Here is a 22,855-nt window from a genome sequence, read left to right as displayed (position 1 = left end):
CTATAATTTTGTTAAAACAAAACACATTAAACATATTAAAAGTGTATTCAAAAGTAGTTCACGTTAATTTGTCTATCATAAATCATTTTGTATTGTCTGAGGGTAAATAAATAAATGTATGCCTTTAAGGACGACAGGTATTGACGTCAGGTCATGTCTGACGTCATAGTCCCGCCCACTAGCGTTGTGGTTAACAGCTAAACTCGCCAAACAGGAGTCTGCTAGTCCTGTTTAAACTTCGTCTTCGTGGACTAGACTCTTTAAGAAGAAGAAAGTTTCTTTCAGAGTATCCGGGCTGCTTTACAAATATTGGAGCTTCTAACTTCGAACCTTGTTTGAGCGACAGAACTTCTCTACTGAGAACCTGTTCTACTTCTTGGAGTTCAGGTGTGTCCTTCTGGCCAAGCTGGAATGTGATTGGCTGTCATCTTCACTGACCACAATATTAGGTACACTTTATCTTTTTTTTTTCATTGACCTTGTCAGGCACGTATTGTATTGTTTGTATGTTTGTTATTGAGCTTTGATTGATGCACGACTACTAGTACTATACTTAAAATACTGTCTATTAACGTCATGTTAGTTAATTATGCCAGTAGAGCAGCAAGTGGTCACCCTTAGACAAAATAAATGACCAGTCTTGTGTCAAAATATAACACAGCACACTACTACTATTAAATACTGTAGATAAGTTATGATTGAGATTTATTTTGTCAGATACAGATGCAGCAAAAAAAATAACAACAAAAAAAAAACCACTGCAGCACATTCCACACAAAATGGCCTATCTTTCATGCTTACTCAACCATGGAGTCATGAATACAGACACAAAGCAGAAGGAATTCTCAGATTTGATGATAGTAATAGCAAACACACTAGTGTCTAAAATGCTGCTAACACATTATACAGCAGCATAGGCTGAAATGGGTTAAAACTAGCTAACAACATTATTGCGGTGCTAAAACATAAATATCTGCCTGCTACAGGCAGTCTAACACAAGCAAGTGCATTCCTAACATACTGTTCACACTGTACTGCCACATGACTGGAAGCTACATGCTAACACTTGGCTCACGGTCAATGCAATGGCAAAAACAAACGCTCATAGAAAAGAGTATACTCGAAGCTACACTGCTACAACCTGAGCAATAATAGACACGCAACAAGGTGCTCATACAGTTTAAACAAAGGTTAGAACATGAGTAGCAAAGCTTACAATGCATGGATGATCAGGATGATCTAGTAATGAACCCTGTGGCACACCATAAAACACATGAAGGCACACAAACTCTGTTAACACTTTATTAATCAAGAATATTTTAAAGCGAATGTTATTTCTGTGCTCTTTGTGACTCTGCTCTGCTGATGGGGTAGACGCTACCGCTTCCACGGGGCCCCACCATGCGGCGGCGTCTGGACCGGATACGGAATTGGGGCCACAGACGGGATGACATAGTGGATCAGCCCGAGTCTCCCAGCACATCGGACACAGAATGCAGCGAGGAGGTGGGAATGAAAGCTTGTGGCTTCCTCACAGAGCTAACAGTGCTATGTTAAGTTTAGCAAAGTAGCTCACGGCAGTGGGGTCGGGATGGGGAGGTGGGGGCAATGAACCATGTGGCACCCCACACAGATAGAACATCTGTTATTTTAATGACAGACATTTTTGTGATGTTTTATTTGCTGTATTTTATGTCACCCAGGTTGGTTCAGGAACACTTTCTGCACTACAAGATGAACCCAAAACAGATCTGAATGAGGTTAAAGGTCATCTAGAGATCACACTGTTAGAGAAACACTTCTTACGTGAGTTATTTTTTTTAAATTAACACTAATGTCTCCCATTTTAGTTCAAACAAATCCTCACGTTGAAAATATATTTTACATTAACAGGACCCATCATTAGTTAAGCAGCAGTTAGTTCATTCATTCATTTTCTACCGCTTATCATGAGGGTCGCGGGTGGTGCTGGAGCCTATCCCAGCTGTGTTCGGGCGAGAGGCGGGGTACACCCTGGACTGGTCGCCAGCCAATCACAGGGCACATATAGACAAACAACCATTCACACTCACATTCATACCTATGGACAATTTGGAGTCGCCAATTAACCTAGCATGTTTATGGAATGTGGGAGGAAACCGGAGTCCCCGGAGAAAACCCACGCATGCACGGGGAGAACATGTTAACTCCACACAGAGATGCCCGAGGTTGGAATTGAACCTCACCTGTCATGAAAACCATCAATTATGATAACATCAAATAAATATATATTTTTTGTCCACTGAACTGTATTGTAAATGTCTGCAGTCATTTAAACCTTATTGAAATACACATACATACACACACACACACACAGTAGCATCAGCTAGAGTCCGCAACAAATCAAATGAATTAAATACAGTGAAGAAAATAAGTATTTGAACACCCTGCTATTTTGCTATTTCTCCCACTTAGAAATCATGGAGGGGTCTGAAATTTTCATCGTAGGTGCATGTCCACTGTGAGAGAGATAAACTAAAAAGAAAAATCCAGAAATCACAATGCATGATTTTTTAACAATTTATTTGTGTGATACAGCTGCAAATAAGTATTTGAACACCTGTGTATCATCTAGAATTCTGACCCTGAAAGACCTGTTAGTCTGCCCATTAGAAGTCCACCTGCACTCCATGTATCATCCTGAATCAGATGCACCTGTTTGAGGTCGTTAGCTGCATAAAGACACCTGTCCACCCCATACAATCAGTAAGACTTTAACTTGTAACATGGCGAAGACCAAAGAGCTGTCCAAAGACACCAGAGACAAAATTGTACACCTCCACAAGGCTGGAAAGGGCTACGGAGCAATTACCAAGCAGCTTGGTGAAAAAAGGTCCACTGTTGGAGCTATCATTAGAAAATGGAAGAAGCTAAACATGACGGTCAATCTCAATCGGAGTGGAGCCCCATGCAAGATATCACCTCGTGGGGTCTCAATGATTCTAAGAAAGGTGAGGAATCAGCCCAGAACTACACGACAGGACTTGGTCAATGACCTGAAAAGAGCTGGGACCACCGTTTCCAAGGTTACTGTAGGTAATACACTAAGACGTCATGATGTGAAATCATGCATGGCACGAAAGGTTCCCCTGCTTAAACCAGCACATGTCAAGGCCCGTCTTAAGTTTGCATATGACCATTTGGATGATACAGAGGAGTCATGGGAGAAAGTTTTATGGTCAGATGAGACCAAAATAGAACTTTTTGGTCATAATTCCAATAAGCGTGTTTGGAGGAAGAAGAATGAAGAGTACAATCCGAAGAACACCATCCCTACTGTGAAGCATGGGGGTGGTAGCATCATGCTTTGGGGGTGTTTTTCTGCACATGGGACAGGACGAGTGCACTGCATTAAAGAGAGGATGACTGGGGCCGTGTATTGTGAGATTTTGGGGAACAACCTCCTTCCCTCTGTCAGAGCATTGAAGATGGGTCGTGGCTGGGTCTTCCAACACGACAACGACCCGAAGCACACAGCCAGGAAAACCAAGGAGTGGCTCCGTAAGAAGCATATCAAGGTTCTAGCATGGCCCAGCCAGTCTCCAGACCTGAACCCAATCGAAAATCTTTGGAGGGAGCTCAAACTCCGTGTTTCTCAGCGACAGCCCAGAAACCTGACTGATCTAGAGAAGATCTGTGTGGAGGAGTGGGCCAAGATCCCTCCTGCAGTGTGTGCAAACCTGGTGAAAAACTACAGGAAACGTTTGACCTCTGTAATAGCAAACAAAGGCTACTGTACCAAATATTAACATTCATTTTCTCAGGTGTTCAAATACTTATTAGCAGCTGTATCACACAAATAAATTGTTAAAAAATCATGCATTGTGATTTCTGGATTTTTCTTTTTAGTTTATCTCTCTCACAGTGGACATGCACCTACGATGAAAATTTCAGACCCCTCCATGATTTCTAAGTGGGAGAAATAGCAAAATAGCAGGGTGTTCAAATACTTATTTTCTTCACTGTATATTTTTATTCTCTGCTGAATTAATGAATTTGACTGCCAAGATGGAGAACTAGGATCAGATTTTTTTCTGGAGAAGGATATGGCTTAGGATACGGTAAGACCACAAATGTTTTTCAGTTAAAGTACAAAGAATGCCATGAAATAACACCCAGTTACCTTTACACTGACATTACCCGATATAGTAGACATAACAGACAGGAAGTAAGCCATTTGAGACGTAAATAAGACTCACACATTCTAAACAAGTCTTTCTAACAGACCATACCTGACAGTTTCGACCGTTTGCTAGCAGTCTTCGTATGGGCGAGGTGCATTCACAAACACTGCAATTGTGAACATCATCATTATCACACGGGCAGATGGTTACACTAACCTCATTTAATGAGTACATGACTACATGGCGTCTTGGCTCTGGCATGTTACTCTAGTCATGTGACCGCAGAGGAGGAGTTGAGGAAACTTCGAGAAGAAGAGTCGAGCGTGGATGGGCTGCGTCAGGAGCTGGAGAGGGAACGCTGTAGGAACATGGAACTGGAGCAGAAGATCAACCAAATTACCACAGCCAGGTGCTTCTTTAAAAGTATAAGGTGTGGCTAATACAATTATTTTAAACTCTAACATAGACAATCCTTTACTGTGAACATGTCAGACTTGAAGATTCACCATGTGGTCCTCCTAAAGCCCCACCCTCTCATGACATCACCACATCAGGTGAGACAGTTGAAAAGTTGAAGTTTCTTTTGAATAAAAAAAGTGTTATTTTTTAATTTTTTTATCCAGAGAAACAAAAAGAGGACGTGTACAATCGCTTCCAGAAGTGGCTTTCCCATTATTTTGGTGTTGACTTTGAGGACTTCCACCTCCAGCCAGAGGAAGAAGTGGTGGAGCTGGACGAACCGCTCAGTGCCAGAAGGTGAGTGGCCACCTTTACTGTTGCCTCATAACTCAGTATTTTATAATAAATGATATTTTTTTGATAACTCCACAGACTGACAGAAAACATGAGGCGTCTCAGTGAGTAATGCGTCTTCTCAGTAGACAACCTGTCACCATCACAGTGATTTGTCACATAAGAACAGCTATCACACTCTTATGACCTTTTACCCCACGGACTTCACATACTGGATCTAAAATTGTCCAAACTGTGAAAGTCTAAAGGAGATCATTTGGAAATTGTGGCGGATAAAACTGAGTACAAAAACATGTGGATAGACAGACGTTGTTTTTCGTGTTTCTAGAAAGAGGACTGAGACCCGTGATGAACTTCCTGAGGGACCTGTCTGCTTTGTCCAGCTGGTACTCGGTATACACCACGGCCATTGCCTTCACCGTGAGTCCCCAGCAGATGATCAATGAGAAGCGCAGCGAGCTACTGAAAGACAGTAGCTGTTACTATACACAAGGTCAAGGGTGCCAAAGTGAGGCCTGGGGCTATTTTTGGAAATCCTCTGAATATTTAAAAATATATATATTGTTAGATATTACACCAATATGTTTTGGCAGCAATAACACAAAACTAAGATGTGTTTTGTTTTAGTAGCTTATTGACATACATTTTTAAGTTTTAACCTTTTTAATGTACAGAATCCTTAAAATTTTGTAAGACACCCAACATCCCAACTTTAAGACAGTGTTGTCCAAAGTGTGGCCTGTGGGCATTTTCACAACTTATACCTGTTGACGGCACCACACAGCTAGGAGACCCGAGTTCAATCCCACCCTTTTTCTCCGGGGACTTCGGTTTCCTCCCACATTCCAAAAAGCTAAATTGATGACTCCAAATTGTATTTCAATAAGGTTTAAATGACTGCAGACATTTACAATACAGTTCAGTGGACAAAAAATATATATTTATTTGATGTTATCATAATTGATGGTTTTCATGACAGTTGAGGTTCAATTCCACCCTCGGGCATCTCTGTGTGGAGTTAACATGTTCTCCCCGTGCATGCATGGGTTTTCTCCGGGGACTCCGGTTTCCTCCCACATTCCATAAACATGCTAGGTTAATTGGCGACTCCAAATTGTCCATAGGTATGAATGTGAGTGTGAATGGTTGTTTGTCTATATGTGCCCTGTGATTGGCTGGCGACCAGTCCAGGGTGTACCCGCCTCTCACCCGAAGACAGCTGGGATAGGCTCAAGCACCCCCGCAACCCTCTTGAGGAGAAAAATTTGAAGAAAATGAATGAATGAATACCTGTTGACTAGAAACAAAATGTAATTTTAATCCATTATTTACTACCATCAACAAAGTCGCTATTTGACTTGAAAATCACAGTAAATTTTTTTTGTCATATATATATATATATATATATAAACTGTGGGTCATAAAATGTGTGTAACATTTTTATTTAAGGCCCTCAGATATTGAAAATGTGTTTTTAAAATCTCATAAAATGTTTTAAATATGATTTTGAAAGGTCTTAAAAAAACAGTAAGCAATAATTTTACTTTTATTATAAACAAATGCATAAACTTCAGTTTATGTGGTGCAAATAACAGAAAGACAAAGAAAAACTGTAAGTGGGTATTGTCATGTGTCACTCACTAACGGAACTCTTACTTTGGATGTACAACATTTAAGTATGCTCGGAAATCCCCGAAAATACAACTATACTCATAACATGAATTCAACGTAAATTTACGTGGTGTCCTTTCCTGTCATTTATCTTTCTGTTCACAAAATACAGTAAAATGGGCACACATAATTGCAAATGGTGATTAATCATGATTAATTATCTTGAAAACTGATTATTCATTCATTCATTCATTTTCTACCGCCATCCCAGCTGTCTTCGGGCGAGAGGCAGGGTAGACCCTGGACTGGTCGCCAGCCAATCACAGGGCACATATAGACAAACAACCATTCACACTCACATTCATACCTATGGACAATTTGGAGTCACCAATTAACCTAGCATGTTTTTGGAATGTGGGAGGAAACCGGAGTAACGGGAGAAAACCCACGCATGCACGGGGAGAACATGCAAACTCCACACAGAGATGGCCGAGGGTGGGAAAACTGATTAATTTGATTAAATTTTTAAACCTTTTGACAGCCCTTTAGCTTGTCCCATTATGGGTTGCCACAGCTGATTGCATGTGCTTCTTACTTTCTTCATTCCTCTTGCGATCTCAGTGCTTTGTTGTTAGCCATTTTGTAGTCATACATTCATGGACGTCTCTCTCGCCCCCACCAGTCTCCTTATCATTGTTCCTCCATCTAGATGACACACCTACGACTCTCCAGCCTTTGTGAATACTCCATATCAACTCAACCATAAAACTCCAGAAATTCTTTCTTTTTAAACTCAACAAATGTATATCAAAGTGTCCCCCACATACATTTATTATATGTACACCGATCTAGGTGGAGTATGAGCACTGCTGATTTAAGATGCTAAATGCTAGCTCCAACATGCTAACTGCTAGCTTGCATGTGCGCACGCTCTTCACAGATCTACATGTATGCAACGTGGTGTGGATGGACCATCTCCATGTTCCTGTTCCTCGCCGTCCTCCGCCTCTCTTTAAATTACCTCATTGCCAGGTGAGATGGTAGTCCCACCCACCTGCTCATGCCAACCAATGCCAAAGAAGCAAACTTTACACAGCATTATTATGCGTCTGCTGCTTTCAGGGGCTGGAGGATCCAGTGGAGCATCGTCCCGGAAGTTTCGGAACCTGTGGTAGGAATTGCGTTGTGAAGTGGTGATTGATAGCTGTCAGTGTGTGAAATTACAGCTCATCTTCTCCAGGAGCCTCCCAGAGAAGACCTGACCGTGTCAGAGAAGTTCCAGCTGGTTCTGGATGTGGCCCAGAAAGCTCAGGTGAGTCTTGTTCGACACAGTTTGAACTTCCTGTAAGACATTTAGACTTGTTTGGTTTCCTCCTTAAAGAATGTTTTTGGGAAGATGGCCGACATCCTGGAGAAGATTAAGAAGTAAGCTCGCTTTTGCTTCTGGTTTTCAGCGAATAGAGCAGCTACATTTCAATGTACTTGTGTGTGTGTGTGTAGTCTCTTCATGTGGGTGGAGCCTGAGTTAACAAAGAAGCTTTACATTGCTCTGTGGGTGTCCTTCATCGCCTCCTGCCTGCTGCCTTACAAAGTGCTGGGATTCATCATTGGTATGTTGCCATATTCAAATTTTGTCACTGAAAAACATAAAAAAAAACTACAACAGAACATCTTCCATGTTGGAAAGACCACATTCACAGGCTTACCAAAGCAACCGGTGGCGCTATGAGTCCCTCTAAAATCCTGGTTTGAAATCCTAAAGACAGTTAGAAGTGGAAAAAGACATTAACAATAATGGTGCCTGGTCATATGTGTAAATGTGTTATGTTACTTCAGAGTCCACACGTCTGTCCCGCCTAATCCTCATACCTCCCCTCAGGCGTGTTTGCAGGTGTAAAGTTCTTCATCATCAACTTCATCTTCAAGAGCTGTCCCAAACTACGCCAACGTTACGACACGGCACACATCGTCTGGACCAACCTGCCCACTGACCTTCAGCTGAAGGAGCGCAGCAACCCTTCGCCAGGCCGACGGGTCAGTCCCAAAATGATCATTTCTTCCTTATCTTTAATTGGTTCCATGTGATTCTGGTCCATATTGGTCCCCTGTCACTGGTTTGTGTTGTCATCTTTCTGACTTTTCCCCCTCTCTTAGCTGTCTGAGTGCGAACAGGTAAGAGAGAGTTGTGTGTGTGTGTTTTAGTGTGCCACAATCACTGCAGTTGTGTGTGTATTTCTGAGTCAGAGTGAGACCTCCCAGCACCTGATGATGTGTACATGTTCTTTTAGGGCCACCTCTGAAACCTCTAAACCTTAGTACCGTTCGATGTTTTGAACAAAATTGTTGAGTTAGTGATTATGTGCTATTCAGGTTCCTTCTGGGGAGGATGTGGGAGGAGCAAGGTACTACAGCACCAAGAGAGGAGCCTTCCATGAGGTCTTCAATCTACCGGAGAGCGAGTGCCCGCTGCCAGGTGAGTTGTTTCATCAATTCATCACAATATATTCCTTAATGGAAAATTAAATGGATATCAGCTACTAGTAGACCAATTTCTGTTTAGTACTCCTACTTGAGTACTAATACATAGATCCAAATAGTGTCACCAGTAATATAGTGTAGTTTTTTTGGCATCAGTGTGTGAGAATGGTTGGCGCTGCTGCCTCATCAACCGGGACAGGAAGACCCCAACAGACTACATCCGTAATGGTGTCCTCTACGTCACCGAGAAGTAAGTGTGCAAGACAGAGTGAGTACAGTACATTTCAGTATGCATTTTATTGCAGCTTGCCAAGGGACAATACTATTAAAGTTAGATATATTTTAGTATATATTTACTGTCAACTGAAACCACACACAACCATTATTCATTCATTCATTTTCTACTGCTTATCCTCACGAGTGTAGCAGGTATGCTGGAGCCTATCCCAGCTGTCTTTGGACAAGAGGCGGGGTACACCCTGGACTGGTCGCCAGCCAATCACAGGGCACATATAGACAAACAACCATTCACACTCACATTCATACCTGTGGACAATTTGGAGTCGCCAATTAACCTTTTAACCTCATTTACTAATCCCGCACAGTGTGGATGCACATTTATTTCAACCGAACCAAAAAAAAAACAATCTCAGGAGCCTTCCCCACGTGGTCAGTGCCTAACTCACTTTTTCTATGATCTCATTAGCCACTTGTGCTTCGAAGTCTCCAGGTCTTCATCCACCAAGAGGAACAAAGTCATCAAATTGCTTGACATCACCGACATCCAGAGGGTGCGTACTTTTTCTCACTTTGTTTTTATTCATTCTCCCAAAAGATGACTTCTAATGACACATCTTCCTCCTAGTACAAAGTATTGTCCATGTTACCCGGCTTCGGGATGGGCATCTCCATAGCAACACCATCTACTCAGAAGGTAAAATGCTCTTAGCAGCTGTGAAAACAGCGGTGGCGTGCGTGTGTGTGCATACATAAATGACCTCTGTTGTGCAGCCCATGGTGTTTGGAGCCATGACCAACAGGGATGAAGCCTTTGACACCATCTTTAGCCAGCATAAGAAGGTTGTTGCCATGGCTACAGCCACCAGCCCAGAGATGTAGGAACTATCTGAGAAGCTGCTGGTTGTTTGCGGGACTGTACCCTCAACACTTAAATAATTGGCAGCACAGACAGGTAAAAGGTGGCATTTTCTCGGCAAGAAGTCACCTCCATGCCTTCTTTAGGGCTTTTTAGGTTTTGATGGTTAAAGGCAATCAGCTCACCAGGTGATCACTTTGTCAGCCATTTATCATGTCAATTTGGCATTTAACCACAACCTGCAAGATAGAGGGAAGAAATACATCTCTGTCTGATAAATTTCAGTTGTAAAACATATGAAATGGCATTCTTTTTGTTTTTATTTTTTGAAATTTTGGGCCTTTTTATAAGCACTTTAACCCTTGTAAATTTGGCGTAATGTTTGTACTTATAACAATAATGCAGCTTCTTTTCACAATGGTGCCTCATGCAGATCTTTTGCTTCAGGATGTGCCTTTTTGTCTCTTTTGTCTTCTTAGGACTTTGTATGTATGATGTGTTTTTATATTTGCTGCTACTTCTTTGAATATGAAATATATTTGTATTTTAGTACAACCGGGGTTTTCAACGCTAATTGTTTTTTGTTGTACTTATTTGTCCCTGATGGTACCAATTGGTTGATTTGGAAGGGAAACCTGTCTTAACATCTTAAAATGTATTTTCCTGGATTATTTTATCCAAAAATAGTGATATTTTCGCCCATGAGGTTGTGGCATTACTGTGGCGGACTTTGGACTACTTCTGGGTATTCTTTGCTGTACAGGGAATTTATATTAAAGTAAAAAATAATCACGTTCACACCAATCTGTTCATATTTTCACTTGATCATTTTATATTTGTACATAACAGTAAAAATCGCATTCTTATTTACAGAACTTTTAATTGCTTTTAAAATCCAACAACAGTTTGTTCAGGTTTTAAGGCAACAGCAATCGAGGATGATGATTAACTAACTTCCAGTGTTCCAAAATAAAGCAAAAACTAAATAATAATAAGAATTCTTTAGATTTACATAGCACTTTCTGTTCCCCTGACACTGGATTTTGCTAGTTAGATCATGCTTATTGAACATATAAGCTTTTAAAATGGATGCTGGTTGTGCTACAGTACCACCTTAGAAGAGGTTGTTCACTCATGGTTCTGAGAGTCCGATAAGGCTGAATGTTAAGGACTCAGCTTATCAATGATCAGCTTTTATTATGGGCGCCTCCTGCTGCGCCCTCCTCCCACTCACAGAGCAACGTCCGCAATTTCGTCAGCCTCTGAGTCCTCTGCTGGGTCCTCCATTTTCACTCCAAGTCCACTGTCCAGGTCCGCCTCCACAATGCCCGCCTTAGAGCTTTTAGTTGGGGTATCGTCATCATCATCTTCCTCCTCCTCCCTAGCTGAAGCTTCCTCATTGTCTTCCTCACTGTCGTCTTCCCTGCTGTCTGGAATTATGACCACCTCCTCCTTAGCGTTGGGATCAATGTCCTCCTTGAACCAAACTGCCTTGTAGCCTTCCTCCATGCGCCTCTCCTTCGTCAGGATGGGCTTCACCTCCTTTTCACTGTCAGCCTTGTCGGAGCCCGTTAGGCTGATGTCATCGTCAAGGAGAGTGGTCAGCGCTGCAGAAGACTTGACGGCAAAACTGTCACTTCCTCCTTCCAACTCCTTCACCACTATGGCATCTGGTCCCCCTGAGCCCACACTGCCTCCATCTTCATCATGCTCGAAAGCCTCATTGGTGTACTGGATGCCCTCCTTCTGGCCTCCTAAGCCTTGGCCCAGCTGTGGAAACAAAGGAGTATTGAGTCAAGACACCCTCATTATGGTCATTAGTAGCCATGCACAACATGTGTAGTGTATCAAACCTAAAAATATGACACAAGGCGTAATTGTACTCACAGAGCTTCGGAACACGCTGGCTTCATGAATCTTCCTCCAGTCAGATTTTCCCTTTTGAAGGCGACAGACAAGCACTCCAATGACCACCAGACAGACGAAGAGAAGAATCCCAAGCGTCGCCCCGAGCGCCGCCATGTCTTCTGTTCTGAATTCACCCAATGGGATCATCACTCCATCTGGAAAGGCAATATTGGGACATTTTTCAGATTACCATTTGACATCTATGATTCCAGACTAACGCAATAAGCGTGGACAAGATTGGAGTATTAGCTTTGGTCTCAGGCAAGATCCTGTGGTTGGTCACTTTAACAAAGACTTTGAAGCTCTTGGAAGACAGCTGCAACACTATGCATTGTGTGATTACTACAATCATGAAGGTGGGGGACCATCTCTCCAGTTAGACAAAACATGTGACCACCTGTGTGAGGGTCCGCTGTGCTCCCTTCACTGGTTGAGCTGGGATTAGTGGTTGGTCCAGTGGCCTCAGTGGACATAAAAGAGTCTGTGGTGGACATGCTTTGGCTGGTGAGGCTGATGCTAGTCGGTAGACTTGTGCCATCGGTGGACATACTGGAGTCTGTGGTACCTATGCTAGTGTAGCTGGCAGTGGAGATGCTGCTGTCAGTGGGTTTAATGGTGGACTCCACTTCTTCGGTTGATGTAGCGGGGTTGGTGGTGGACCACATGTTCTCAGTTGTTCCGCTGTCGGTGGTCACGATGCTGGTCATGATGTCAGTCGTGCTCAAAGGCAAAGTGGTGGTGGTGAGACCTGAGAGGAGAGTACACGTTGAAGCTTAATGTTGTTGGCCAATCATCTGGGAACAAGGATTGTCACCATCCTCCAAGTCCTTGTTGATGCGCAGCTATAGTTCAATCTCACCATTCAACCTGTCTTGTTTTGTAAAGATGGACTACGTGGACACGGAGAGCTTCATACTGGAGTTTCTTCAATCGCAATGACATATATATGATATAAGAGTTTGGTCTTCTTTTGACAATATTTGTAAAATTATCTTCTTGGATTTTTAAACATGATTCCTGCACATGGACACAAAAGGTGATTCTTCTCGTGATTGGATTTAAGTGGTCCCAACTGATTTGAAGTCATCATCATCTTCTCCTTCCAGGGTTAGAATCCAAATTCCTCTTGTGTTCCTGAACATAAATAAGTGTTAAACTAAATGGACGGAGTATTCCTCTTGAAAGACTCTGATTTAGAATCAAAATGGTGAGCCTGGATGGCAGCCCCATCAGCATGAACCTTAGTAAAACATCTTGTTTGAATGGAGAATTGAGGAGTGGGAAGTTGAGCAAACAAGACACAGACCCACACACAAAGTACCCATGTGTATTTGGACTGAATTTCTTTGACTCGTTTCCAAGAGCTGTCCTATTGAGTCTCTATTGGCAAAAAGGTACATTTCTGAAGGACCAACCACAGGACTATGTAACACTTGAGGGATCACTGACCCTATTAATTCTGAGTGTTTTTATGTTCAAATCTCCAAAAGACCAGAAGTCGACTTTGAATAATGGAATCAAGAGGGGTCTGAATATTCACTAAATATAACTAGGTTAGCAGCAGTGATTCTCTTGCTACGTCTTTTTATTCTCTGGCAGGCCAGGTGAATATAAGGTGTGTTAAGAAGCAGAGTTACGTTTCCATTTACTGTACGGTGTTTGGACGACAAACTGACAGTAAATTCTGACAATCCCATTCATAGTAATATATGTTTATGAGCAGGGTGGCACGGCGGTTGAGTGGTTAGGGCGCAGACCTCGGCTAGGAGACGAGGGTTCAATTCCACCCTCGGCCATCTCTGTGCGGAGTTTGCATGTTCTCCCCGTGCATGCGTGGGTTTTCTCCGGGTACTCCGGTTTCCTCCCACATTCCAAAAACATGCTCGGTTAATTGGTGACTCCAAATTGTCCATAGGTATGAATGTGAGTGTGAATGGTTGTTTGTCTATACAGCGGGGAAAATAAGTATTGAACACGTCAACATTTCTCTCAAAAAACATATTTCTAATCGAGCTATTGACATGAAATTTTCACCAGATGTCGGCATCAACCCAAGTAATGCACACATACAAAGAAATCCAAACATTTATGTCCATAAATTAAGTTATGTGTAATAAAGTGAAATGGCACAGGGAATAAGTATTGAACACGCGTACTGAAATTTATTTAATACTTAGTGCAAAAACCTTTGTTGGTGATTACAGCCTCAAGACGCCTCCTGTATGGAGAAACCAGTCGAATACATTGCTCAGGTGTGATTTTGGCCCATTCATCCACACAAACTGCCTTCAAATCTTCAAGGTTCCGGGGGTCTCTTCTGTGAACCCGGATCTTCAGTTCTTTCCAAAGATTTTCAATTGGATTCAAGTCTGGTGATTGACTGGGCCATTCTAGCAGCTTTATTTTCTTTTTCTTCAACCAGTTGAGTGTTACCTTGGCTGTGTGCTTGGGATCGTTGTCTTGCTGAAAGATCCACCCTCTTTTCATCTTCAGCAGCCTGGCAGATGACAGCAGATTCTGATCAAGAATGTCTCGATACTTTTCTCCAGTCATTATTCCTTCAATGATATGAAGTCTACCAGTACCACATGCTGAAAAACAGCCCCACGCCATGATGCTCCCACCTCCAAACTTGACTGTTGGTATGGTGTTTTGGGGGTGATGTGCAGTGCCATTTTTCCTCCAAACATGTTGTGTCTTATGACATCCGAAGAGTTCAATTTTGGTCTCATCTGACCAGAGTATGTTCTCCCAGAATGTCATGGGTTTATCCAAATGTTTCGCAAACTCCAAACGAGCTTCAACATGCTTCCTCTTCAAAAATGGAGTCTTGCGTGGTGTGCGTGCATGGAGGCCATGGCGTTGAGTGCATTACTTATTGTTTTCTTTGAAACAACGGTACCTGCTGATTCCAGGTTTTTCTGAAGCTCTCCACGAGTGGTCCTGGGCTGTCGGAGAACCCTTCTGATGATTGTTTTGACTCCTCTGTCTGAAATCATGCGAGGAGCACCTGGCCGTGGCTGGTTTATGGTAATGCCGTGTTCTTTCCACTTCCGGATGATGGCCCCAATGGTACTCACTGGAACTTTCAGAAGTTTAGAAATGCGCCTGTAACCAATGCCTTCAGTGTGTTTTGCAACAATAAGGCTGCGTAGGTCTTTGGACAGCTCTTTGCTTTTACCCATCATGCAATGTTTCTTGTCTAACACCTTGCTGGTGAGAAACCTTTTTAAAAGGCATTAATCAGGACTAAACCAGCCGATATTACTTTGCACTAATAGGGGACAGGTTAACCTTCTAAATACTGACAAACTCCAGCTGCTTTCTTGGCTTTCCAGACCTTTTTACCCCTCCTTTTCTTCATGTGTTCAATACTTATTCCCTGTGCCATTTCACTTTATTACACATAACTTAATTTATGGACATAAATGTTTGGATTTCTTTGTATGTGTGCATTACTTGGGTTGATGCCGACATCTGGTGAAAATTTCATGTCAATAGCTCGATTAGAAATATGTTTTTTGAGAGAAATGTTGACGTGTTCAATACTTATTTTCCCCGCTGTATGTGCCCTGTGATTGGCTGGGTTCCAGTTGGGGACAGCTGGGATAGGCTCCAGCACGCCCGCGACCCCCGTGAGGAAAAAGCGGTAGAAAATGAATGAATGAATGTTTATGAGCAAAGGCAAGCAAATCTAATCTAAATGCCAAATCTATTTGTGACGGTCCAAAATGAATGTATGGGAAACACTGGTTTCCACTGGAACGCAAATTGTTCTGCGTTCACCTTCATTGGTGTCCCTTGAGAGGTTTCTTCCTACCTGATTTCACTTCCACTGATAGCTGAGCTGTTGCTTTCTGGTCATTGGAAGTGTCCACCGCCTCCACCTGCAAGGTGAAGTTTGAAGTTTTGTAAGACATGTACCTGTTATTGTAATTGGTTTGAGAGGGAGAAAACTCACTTGTAGAGATAATGTGGCCTCTGGGAGGTCCTTGGTCATGAATAAGTAGCTATTGATGATGGTGAAGTCGTTACTCCCTTTAATATGATAGACCATGTGAGGATTTATACCCTGGTGTGGCAGGAATGCAAGGAACAGATGTACAGATGACAATTGTACGACGCATACAAAAATTGTGTGGAAAGTCCTTGTTTTACCCCAGCAGCAGCGTAATCCTCGTCTAAGGCAATGAGCCGCAGCGGCTCGTCCTTGTTTGCCGGGTCTGTTGCCATGGCGCCGACTGATGACACCACACCCTCATACTGAAGCCTCTGAAACTGTGGCTGGTGAAGGCTCTTCACCTGGACGCTGATGGTTAGGCTGGTGGTTGCAAATTGAGAACTGCTTGGCGTCTGAGCGGCCTGAGAAACAAAGCAGATAAAGTTGAATGAATGACTCTTTCACAACCCCGTATGCCATCTTGTGTTTTATAAAGCTTGTGAGTGTTTGATTTTCACCAGAACTGTTAGAGTGATGGTGTCTACCACATCAGCCGCCCTCATCATGCTGATATTCCCAGTGGTTGGGTTGATATCGAACAGGCCATCTTCATTTCCTGGGATTCAGAGGCCACACGGTAATTTGTAAAAAATCTGATTATTATTATTAAGTGAATATTGAATCAGCTTACCACTCAGGAACGAATATCTTATGGCTTCATTGATCCCAGTGTCACCATCAATGGCGTAAATTGGACCTGGTTTCAGTGTTAACGGTTCAGCCTGGTGCCAGGAGTAACACAGGAGACAACGACACAACAAAAAACCTGAGGTGAGGCCTTCAGCCTGTTTTAAGATCGAGATCTAATTCTGAGGTTTAACAGGTTAGCTACATTGGTCTTGGTTGCGGTTGTGCGACTCACCTCCTGCTCATTTAAGACCACCCAGCTGGTGTAGCCGGCACTCTGGCAGATGGTGGCTCCGGCCATCACGTGTTTGATGCAGGGCTTGAACCACGGCGGCCTGTTGTCCACATCTAAGACAGTGACACTGATGGTGGTAGTGGCGGTGAATGAGTCCTTGCCACCAGATTCTGCTAAGGGTGTGTCCTTCAAAAACGAGAGATTGGACATATTTTTCCATAGACAAAGTCGACTGATGGCATAGCAAAGCAGGACGACATCCTCACCTGAGCATACAAGACCATTTGGACATGTTGGACTTTGTCGTAGTCCAGAACATTCTGTATGACTAGTTCGGGGTTGGTGGGTGACGCCAGTTTAAAGTAATTCTGTAGAAACATCAAAAAGGGTGATTTAAAAAGTAAAGCTAGAAAAAACATAAGGTTGCCAGAAATATTTCAGTATTGAACAAAGCAAAACTTGTTCTCAATCAGAAATCACTCCACACTCTTTATTGCTCTCTGGTTCTACCATATCTTACTTATTGTGTGGAAATATGGGCTAATAACTATAAAAGCAATCTTCACTCGCTAAATGTACTGCAAAAAAGGTCAGTAAGGATAATTCATAATGCCGCCTACAGAGAACATACTAACTCCTTATTTCTAAAATCACAAATACTTAAACTTGCTGATATAGTTAATTTTCAAACAGCTAAATAAGGCTAAAAATAACCAATTACCTAAAAATGTCATCCAATACTTCTCTACAAGAGAGGAGAAATATGATCTCAGGGAAGAACTACATTTGAAACACTTATGCTAGGACTATGTTAAAAAGCCATAGCATTTCAGTATGTGGAATCAAACTATGGAATGGATTGAGTAAGGACCTCAAACAATGCACAACGATGAGCCAATTCAAGAAACAATACAAGCAGTTGATGTTTGCTAAATACAAGGATGAAGAGTCTTGAACCAGTCATGATGTGCTATATAGTATATCACTATATTGACACTTACTATGGTACCCATTATGTCATTGTATGGTCACATCACCTCAGACTTCAGTACGAGGTGCATTATTAAAAAAAACAACAAAAAACTTAAACTGTATTATGGAAAGCAGGAAGTGAACAAATGTAACAGTTACTGATTGTAAAAGTACCAGATGGAGGGGTAGGATTTAATAAGCTTTGCTTCTTCCTACTCCTTTTGGACATGTGGAACTGTGAACTATTGTAATCTGATGCATATTCAAATGAAATAAAACCATTACCATTTGTGTGCAAGCAAATGTGCAATTGAAAAGAACAACGTACGGTTTCGGACGTCAGTGTGTAGTAGAGCACTGTATTCTCATCTTTATCAGTGGCGGGAAAGCGTTCGTCAATAGGCGTGTCTACAGGAATCAGCTGAGAAAGAAACACGGCAGTTAAATGTGTACTTGAACGCAAACTAAACAGAAATCAAAGGCTTACCTCCTTGACATTGATCAGATAGGATTTTCCTTCAAAGACTGGCGGGTTATCGTTCTCGTTTATCACAATTACAGCGATGATGAGGGTCAACTGTAAAAAAGGATGTGTTGCTTATTTTCTCGGAAAAACTTCAGTCTCTAAAAAGCATCCTCTAGAACCCAGAACATGTCTTGAATCACTTTTACAACCCCTCCCTACAACTTTATACTGTATCCTAACTTTTATACTACTTATTTGGTCATCTCCAAACAGATAAGGTAAAAATGTCTCCTATAGTGACTCAATTTGTATGCATTTATTGGCATGTTCAGTGCTGGAGGGTTCTTACCCTCTGGCCCGTGCCTCCATCCAAGCACACCAGTTTGACGACATGACTTTTAGAAGTCTGCAAACAAACGGAAACAGTTAGCTTGAGTTCTCAGCTCGTGTCAGACCTCTCTGTCTCGGCCTACCTCATAGTCCAGAACCTTAGCCGCTAACAGTCGGTTGCCTTCCAGAGTGAAGGAGTTGCTGGAGGAAGTTTCCAACGACAGGGTTACGCCATCGTTGACTGTGATTGTCTCCACGAGGTCCCCCACCAGGTTGTTCTCTTTGAAGTCCACCGTTGTACGAGCACGGCAAACTGGGAGAAGATATCCCAATATTGACTCAATATTTTTGCACTTCCAATCTGCACCCATCATAGGGTACAGCTTAAACCAAGGGTGCTCACACTTTTTCAGCCTGTGATAGTTTTAAAGATCTACCTCCTACTACAACCATGGTGTCGTTAAAACTTAATTGAGTTCTATCCGTCTGGAAAAGGTTTTTCTAAAGCTTTGGGATACCAGTGAACCACAATGAGAGCCATTATCTACAAATGTCGAAAACATGGAACAGTGGTGATCCTTCTCAGGAGTGGCCGTCCAACCAAAATGACTCCAAGAGTGCAGCGACAACTCATCCAATAGGACAGAAAGACCTCACAGTAACATCCGAAGAAATGCATGCCTCACCTGTCTCAGTTAAAGTCAGCCAGTGTTCATGACTCCACCATAAGAAAAGACACTGGGCCAAAGACACCAAGACCAAAACCACTGCTGAACAAAGAACAGGTCCATAGATGTCAATGGAACCATGAATTCTGCTGTCGACCAAAAAATCCTGAAGGAGAATGCCTGGCCATCTGTTCATGACCTCAAGCTGAAACCAACTTGGGTTCTTTAGCAGGACAATGATCTCAAACACACCAGCAAGTCCACTTCTGAATGGATAAAGACTTTGGAGTGGTCGGACCTGAATCCTATTGGAATGCTGTGTCATGACCTTAAAAAGACGCTTCATGCTGGAAAACCCTCCAATGAGGCTGATTTACAACAATTCAGGGGGTGCTGGAGCCTATCCCAGCTGTCTTCGGACGAGAGGTGGGGTACACTCTGGACTGGTGGCCAGCCAATCACAGGGCACATATAGACAAACAACCATTCACACTCACATTCATACCTATGGACAATTTGGAGTCGCTAATTAACCTAGCATGTTTTTGGAATGTGGGAGGAAACCCACGCATGCACGGGGTGAACATGCAAACTCCACACAGAGATGGCTGAGGGTGGAATTGAACTCGGGTCTCCTAGCTGTGAGGCTTGCATGCTCACCACCGTCCCCATGAATAATAAAAAGGTTAATTTAAAAACTGTGTTTTATGATCAGTTGTGTTGTCATTGACTAATATTTAAATCTATTTGATGATCTGGTAATGGTAATGGTTTTATTTCATTTGAACATGCATCAGATTACAATTGAGTGCATCACATAATCAGTTTACAGTTCCACATGTCCAAAAGGAGTAGGAAGAAGCAAAGCTTATTAAATCCTACCCCTCCATCTGGTACTTTTACAATCAGTGTAGTGGCTAGTTGCCCTTCAAAAATAAACTTCACTTAAACTATAATCAAAAGGTCACTGATGCACCTCGGGTTGTTTTTTACGCAGGCAAAAGAGTCAATTGTCCATACAACCTTGTTCCGTTTCTTTGTATTTCTTTTTATTACCAAGCAAGCAAACAAAAAGAGAACAAAGGCATTGTCTCCTGTTGCTTCTCTTGCCTCTGGTACAAAAACCATAGGCCCACCCCAGTGCATGCTGGTCCTGTGAGCACTGCCTACATAAATAGATTGCAGGTGCCCAGGGTGTTATCCAATGAAATAAACCCACAAATAAACTACTAATTAACCCCAACAAACTATGATAAATAAACAAACAAATAACTAACAAGAAAATATTGTCAAGTAATCCAAACAAAACAACAACAAAAAATAAATGAACAGATATTAGAAACCTAGGAACACACTACTAAATAGCTCCTACAAGCAGTAACTGTTCAGTTCCTGCTTTCTTAATATAATTTAAGTTTTTTTTATTTTTTTTATTTATTTATTTTTTTATTTTATTTTTGTCACGTACGAAGGTACAAGGTGATGTGACCATACAATGACATAATGGTTACCATAGTAAGTGTCAATATAGTGATATATATAGCACATCATGACTGGTTCAAGACTCTTCATCCTTGTATTTAGCAAACATCAACTGCTTGTATTGTTTCTTGAATTGGCTCATCGTTGTGCATTGTTTGAGGTCCTTACTCAATCCATTCCATAGTTTGATTCCACATACTGAAATGCTATGGCTTTTTAACGTCTGAAACATTTAAGTGTGACAAAAATGCACACTTTACCACAGTGCTTAATATCAGCTGAGTGATGTCACATGATATCAACATATTGACGTTTGTGACACATACAATTAACGGACGACCTTTGATCGCGATTAACGTAATGGGCACGCCTGGCTTAAACAGTCAAGTCCACCCTTCCCCTTAGGTCACGATGCTATGTGTCTACATGTTAGCATTACTAGAATTGGAACAGTCTTATGGGATGAGGACAATGATCTTCACATGTTTGACACAGCTAGAGTTTGGAACTGGTGCCATCTTGGCTGATTTATGGTCTCCAAGTTAAATGATAAATTATGACATCCACTGGGGACACTTTTGTTCAGATTTAAGTTTAACATGTTGGCTTTGTTTTAAGATGATGTTTGGTCATTTTTAATAGTTTGCAATTTTCTCAAACAAGTTTTGTATTGGCCTCACAAAGGAGTCCAAAGTCTGTCATATGATATGTAGCTAGATGGGTGGTGGCCAGAACTTTAACTTTTTCTTCTGTTGCAAAAGGACATGGAAATTCTAACAATTGGTCCACATTTGTGCTACTTGAATAGCGACTGACACCACGGATCACTACAGTCCATATGAAATATCAATGACGAAGATGCTAGAAACTTCTTAAACGTCTTCTTGTCCATCAAGACATCATATTATTTAAGGAACGGATCAGTACTCACTGTCCTGGGCCTCAGCGGTCCTAACAAACAGAAAGCCAAGGAGAACTGATACCAGGAACATTCTCACAGCAACGGCGTCCATGACTCTTCTAGTGGTCACATCAGGTCTGTTGCAGTGGATGTGTTTTCTACTTATCTGCTCGGCTTTATGAGCGTGATGGACTTTTCCCCGCCATAAATGCATGACATACCCACGTCTGTTTGCCCAAAGCCATATAAGCCTCAAGGCACTTTTACAGGAGCACACATGTTTTACACACAGTTACTTATCAAAGTTGCAATTAACTTGTCTTTAATGGGCCTGTCTTGGACAGTCTTGACTCGTGACAACAACATCAGGTAGTGTATTTACATGATATTGATATACAGTATAAATGATGTTGTGCAGTGTAGTGAAACACAAACCCCAAAAGGTATGATCAAACACATTGTCACCACTCTTACCTCTCATGAGAATCTTTTGATCATGTGACTCTACCTGACATGGTGTGCTGACGTAGAGGAGGGCTGGCGGCACCAACAACTGAGGCACTGATGATGGTTACCTGAACACAGAGGTAAGCTTTGTTATCCTTCTAGTAAGACTGTACACACTAATTATGCAATCAGTAGTGTGTGATACCGTGTTCAGCCACTAGAGGGAGCTATTTCTGTCCCGTTGAAGCAGTTAGTCTGAATATTTTCGTAGGCATTCTCCAATTGTGTGATAATGTATGTATATGTAACAGATATGTTACAATAGTAAGGACAGCGTCAATGAAAATGTTCAAAATTTAAAGAGAAATGGCAGTTTTGGGTTAAAACACACATTTGGGATAGAAGTAAAAACAGACCTGTTGTTCTGCTCTGCTCTTGTAGGTTCTTGACTGGGGAGACTCCAAGACGTCCACTCATGTAGTGTTCAGGTATCAACCCAGTCCTGGCCTGTTTACACTTAAGCTTTTCACATTTAAGCGAGTCACATTTCCCAGTGGTGCCATCGATCGGTTCTTTTCTAGGAAATGCTAGTGCTAATTAGCTTCCGGCTCTTTGTGCAAAATGAAATCATCATTGCAGAGTATTGATACACCAATATACCTTCATGTGTTTCTATCAGAACAAATATTGGTTCTGTTTGCTTGGACGTTAGCAGGCT

The 22,855-nt window shown here is 42.0% G+C and overlaps 2 protein-coding genes across 4 annotated transcripts; one reads left to right on the top strand and one right to left on the bottom strand.

Moving 5' to 3' along the window:
* The first annotated feature begins 46 nt into the window (after positions 1-46).
* Positions 47-11,020, top strand: LOC131130782 (GRAM domain-containing protein 4-like). Its single transcript, XM_058074762.2, has 19 exons — positions 47-449; positions 1,375-1,506; positions 1,704-1,806; positions 4,449-4,572; positions 4,656-4,717; positions 4,787-4,919; positions 4,995-5,020; positions 5,245-5,336; positions 7,468-7,559; positions 7,650-7,698; positions 7,768-7,839; positions 7,909-7,952; positions 8,028-8,137; positions 8,407-8,561; positions 8,898-9,000; positions 9,162-9,255; positions 9,712-9,796; positions 9,871-9,939; positions 10,017-11,020. Exons 2-19 carry the CDS (start codon positions 1,402-1,404, stop codon positions 10,122-10,124), a joined length of 1,626 nt encoding a protein of 541 aa, XP_057930745.2. The 5' UTR covers positions 47-449; positions 1,375-1,401; the 3' UTR covers positions 10,125-11,020.
* On the bottom strand, positions 10,847-22,252 carry cdhr5b (cadherin-related family member 5b). Of its 3 annotated transcripts, XM_078790580.1 has the most exons (15): positions 22,199-22,252; positions 18,783-18,952; positions 18,659-18,715; positions 18,331-18,420; positions 18,172-18,264; positions 17,138-17,239; positions 16,872-17,057; positions 16,641-16,731; positions 16,468-16,565; positions 16,168-16,371; positions 15,971-16,081; positions 15,830-15,896; positions 12,407-12,757; positions 11,989-12,164; positions 10,847-11,871 (listed from the first exon to the last, which is right to left on the bottom strand). In XM_078790580.1, the coding sequence occupies exons 1-15, from the start codon at positions 22,203-22,205 to the stop codon at positions 11,332-11,334; spliced, it is 2,343 nt and encodes a 780-aa protein (XP_078646706.1). In that variant the 5' UTR covers positions 22,206-22,252; the 3' UTR covers positions 10,847-11,331. The 3 variants fall into 3 exon arrangements, with proteins under 3 accessions (XP_078646706.1, XP_078646704.1, XP_078646711.1); XM_078790578.1 differs by lacking the exon at positions 22,199-22,252 and having other exon boundaries at positions 18,783-19,625; XM_078790585.1 differs by lacking the exons at positions 12,407-12,757; positions 22,199-22,252 and having other exon boundaries at positions 10,855-11,871; positions 18,783-19,625.
* Between the last annotated feature and the right edge of the window lie 603 nt (positions 22,253-22,855).

The sequence above is a fragment of the Doryrhamphus excisus genome, linkage group LG1, assembly GCF_037039965.1.
Source record: "Doryrhamphus excisus strain RoL-2023G ecotype Guam linkage group LG1, RoL_Dexc_Guam_v1.1, whole genome shotgun sequence".
Taxonomy (NCBI): domain Eukaryota; kingdom Metazoa; phylum Chordata; class Actinopteri; order Syngnathiformes; family Syngnathidae; genus Doryrhamphus; species Doryrhamphus excisus.
Note: the sequence above shows the minus strand (reverse complement) of the source record. Positions and strands in the feature narration are given on the sequence as shown.

Coding starts and splice junctions, on each gene's coding strand:
- LOC131130782 (XM_058074762.2), top strand. CDS start 1,402: ATGCGGCGGCGTCTGGACCGGATACGGAATTGGGGCCACAGACGGGAT. Junction 4,718..4,786: donor TCATGACATCACCACATCAG/GTGAGACAGTTG, acceptor TTTTTTATCCAG/AGAAACAAAAAGAGGACGTG. Junction 5,021..5,244: donor AGAAAACATGAGGCGTCTCA/GTGAGTAATGCG, acceptor TCGTGTTTCTAG/AAAGAGGACTGAGACCCGTG.
- cdhr5b (XM_078790578.1), bottom strand. CDS start 19,013: ATGATGGGTGCAGATTGGAAGTGCAAAAATATTGAGTCAATATTGGGA. Junction 17,058..17,137: donor AAATGGTCTTGTATGCTCAG/GTGAGGATGTCG, acceptor TCGTTTTTGAAG/GACACACCCTTAGCAGAATC. Junction 12,165..12,406: donor CACAGCGGACCCTCACACAG/GTGGTCACATGT, acceptor TTGCCTTTCCAG/ATGGAGTGATGATCCCATTG.